At 38.3% G+C, this 3,332-nt stretch overlaps 1 protein-coding gene across 2 annotated transcripts in view; it reads left to right on the forward strand.

The window, feature by feature from the left end:
- Positions 1-2,215: 2,215 nt before the first annotated feature.
- The window catches only part of LOC101570036 (liver carboxylesterase 1-like), a 46,632-nt gene continuing 45,515 nt past the window's right edge, over positions 2,216-3,332 (forward strand). For both annotated transcript variants that reach the window (XM_004637053.2, XM_023721759.1), the window contains exon 1: positions 2,216-2,443. In XM_004637053.2, the coding sequence (XP_004637110.2) occupies positions 2,389-2,443 (55 nt within the window). In that variant the 5' untranslated portion in view covers positions 2,216-2,388. The remainder of the gene's footprint in view (positions 2,444-3,332) is intronic.

The raw sequence follows: 3,332 nt of genomic DNA on the forward strand, positions 1-3,332 counted from the left end.
AACATAAAGTCAATGGAATATAGAAATATACTTTTTAAAGTTTCCAATACTAGGAGAAAATATCATATCAATTCAGAGTACTCACATTGTATTTGAATAGGTTAATATATACAAAATATCAAAGAAGAAAACATTTTCATGTTAGTAAAGAATTACTAAGAATAAAAGATAATATGAATACTGGATAGGCAAATATATGACCAGCACTTCCAACAGTTTGGAGATAGGATATCACACAAAGTTCTATCATGCCTTGGATATGGACAGTGTTCATGATGCTTACTGGTGGGCAGGTGTCACTTGTGGGACTGTGCTACTGCTATTACTTTGATATCCACCCTGCAGACCTGGAGAGAGTCATGACCCATAGCGTGCAGGAGAAGTCCACTTGTAGAGTATGCTGATAGAAATATTTTGATGCTGTATACAAAAGAATAATTGAAAGACTGCTGTTGTATACCTCTTTTTCTCGTGTTGTAAACCCTATTTGGTGGGTTCTTTCTATTCTAATTTATGAAGTTGTGGTCATTTTGGTTCCTTTCTAGAATATATTTTAGTAGTCTGTGTAGGGTTGGTTTTGATGTCATCAATTTTTTTTTCATAACTGGGGATTAAACACAGGCCCTTGCACTTGCCAGGCAAGTGCTTGTTCTACTGCACTATCTTCCCAGCCCTCTCTATGAAATTTTTTAGTTGTTCTTTGTCATGGAAGTATTTCACTTCTCCATTATACTTGAGAGAGAGTTTTGCAGGTTATATCCATCTGGGTTGGAATTTGTTTTCTTAGAAGACTTGTAGTACGTTGCTCCATGCTCCTCTTGACTTGATGGCTTGTGAAGAGAAATGTGCCATTATTCTGGTGGGTTTTCCTTTAAATGTGATCTGCTTCTTTTCTCTAGCAGCTTTTAGTACACTGTTCCTGTGCTGAATTTCTGAAATCTTTATGATTATATGTCTGGGTGTGGTTATAATTGGGTTGAAGTTATTTGGAGTTCTATATGCTTTGGTTACGTGAATATCAGACTGCTTCCCCATATTTAGAAAGTTTTCATCTATTACTTTTGCCTATATTATTTTTATCTTATTGGTTATTGACTTCTTCTTTCTCATTGATGCCTATTATTCTTACATTGTTCAATTTTGCACTGTCTTACAGATGTTGAATTATTAGTTCCTGTATATCAGTTGTTTTTAAGAGATCTTTTCATACCTTTTCACTAGCTACAATGGTGTCTTCAATGACTGAAAGTCTATTTTCACTTTCAGTGAAACAGTTTTGCCAGCAAGTGATTGAGGTTTTAATTTCCTATATATCTCTTTGAATCTGCTTCATGCATTCTATTTCTTTCCTATATTGCTCAGTCAAGGATTCCATCATTTTTGTACTCTGCTCTATTGTTTTCATCAGTATCTTCTTTAGAAGCACTTAGTATTTCTTTCATTATAGTTATCATTTCTTTTTTTACTTCAGAGATTATTTATGATCTGATTTCCTCTATACTTTTCTGTTGTTACTTCTTTACTTCAGACACTATAGTTTCAGAGATTTCAGGTGTGTGATTTTTAATTTCTTCTATGCTACTGTCTCCTGCATTTGTTCTGGGTGGGCTTGGGGCCTGAGAATGCATTTTGCTCCTTCTCTTTGTCATTTTGTATAGCACTGTGCTCTGATCTTTGTCGTAGAGCTTTGGTAGAGTTATTACCTTAGTACCAGGTCCAGATCCACCAAGTTCAAAGTCATCCAGGTGGGTGTGGCTTGGGATTGGCCACTGTGCTCCACTTTTTCCTGCTGCACCCTTTGGGTGTGAACTCACTGTGCCACTCTCACAAGTCATTCTGCTCCTGGATCAGCTGGATGTGTCTTACCTCTACCCTCTCTAGAGGGAGTTCATCTCCAGGGTTCCACACTCGGCCTGTCTGAGGGACAAATTGCACTCACATTCTGGGTCTGGGCACTAGTTTGAATGAGGATCTGGCAAAACCCAGGCAGTCCCACTCACAAGCCAGTCCTGGGTCTGGTTCATGTTTTGAGAGGTTCTTATTGCACTATATATGAAACATATAGCAAAAAAAACCCTTATATAAAAAGTTATTGGACTAGATTGTGGTGATATCAACTAGTGTAAAGTCCAGACTGTTTAACAAAAGATTAGCTAAACACTGTATGAGCAACTGCTCAGATAAAAAAGGTCAAACTCTAGGGGGTGGAGCTTGAATGTCCAATGGAAAACCTACGGAGAGCTTTATAAGAAGAAAATATTTTCTATTCATTCAGATTTCGTATATGGTCCATTGGAGTGGGATTCTCAGGAGCAGTGCTGGTGAGGACAAGTGCATCCCCTTGGGTCAGGACAGAGATCTCCGTGGCTGTCAAGTTGCTGTCCTTCCATGATGAGACTCTATGCTCTGTTTTTGGTATCTCTTTCTGTTTGCACAGCTTGGGGTGAGTATTTTGAAAATGAAGATGTCTGGGTTTGGGGACACATTTATGAATCCAAGTTTTGAGCAGTTACCTTTAGAGATGTTATAAGGGAAGGACAAAACAGGCCTATTCTTGTGGGGCACTCCCTCTAGCCACAGACTCGTAGCATTCAGACAATAGAATTTGATCTGCATGAAATGAGACACAGTGGAGGATAAACACCCTGAGCTTCCAGAGCACACAACCAGTACAGAAGCACAATGAACTGATCTCATGTCTCACCTATGAGACTTAAGAGAGCTCACTTCTCATTCTTAGTCCAGACATGTCTATCCCCTCATTTAAAGAGGCTTAGGATTTCTCAGCTCTCTGTTCTTAAATAAGATGGTCAATTTTGTTGTGCCTGGGTCATCCATTTTTTTCAGTAGTCTATAATATAAGGAGGTCAGTAGTACCAGTCAGTATAAGTCCCCTGGGGTATATAATATGGATGAAATGGGTTGTTAATTTTAGAGCTATTTGGGAGATCCTTTATTATAAACTAATAAAGTATGCATCTCTAAATGAGTGGATGGCAAACTGCTTAAAGAAAAGAGGTAAGCGGTTTGTTTTTAGGGCTCTAGGAAGAGGAAAACCCTTTAACAGAATCCATGATTCCTTGTGGATAGAGACAAGGTACTTGTCCAGGCAGTCTGCATTTATTTAGGTTCTAAACAACAGAAGGGAATAATATCACAGTGGTAGGAAGAGAGCATTACCTATTGTGTCAGTTCAAACTTATCCAGCTAGTATGTTTGTTAATGAAAGGGAACTGTCTTATGCCCAGCATTCAGCTTCCATAGCTAACCCACTTTCCACTGATTTCAGCTAAGAATTGCCTATGACTGAAAAAAGGAAGAAAGCATTATCA

This window comes from Octodon degus, unplaced genomic scaffold (genome assembly GCF_000260255.1).
Source record: "Octodon degus isolate 3935 unplaced genomic scaffold, OctDeg1.0 scaffold00085, whole genome shotgun sequence".
In the NCBI taxonomy this organism is placed as follows: domain Eukaryota; kingdom Metazoa; phylum Chordata; class Mammalia; order Rodentia; family Octodontidae; genus Octodon; species Octodon degus.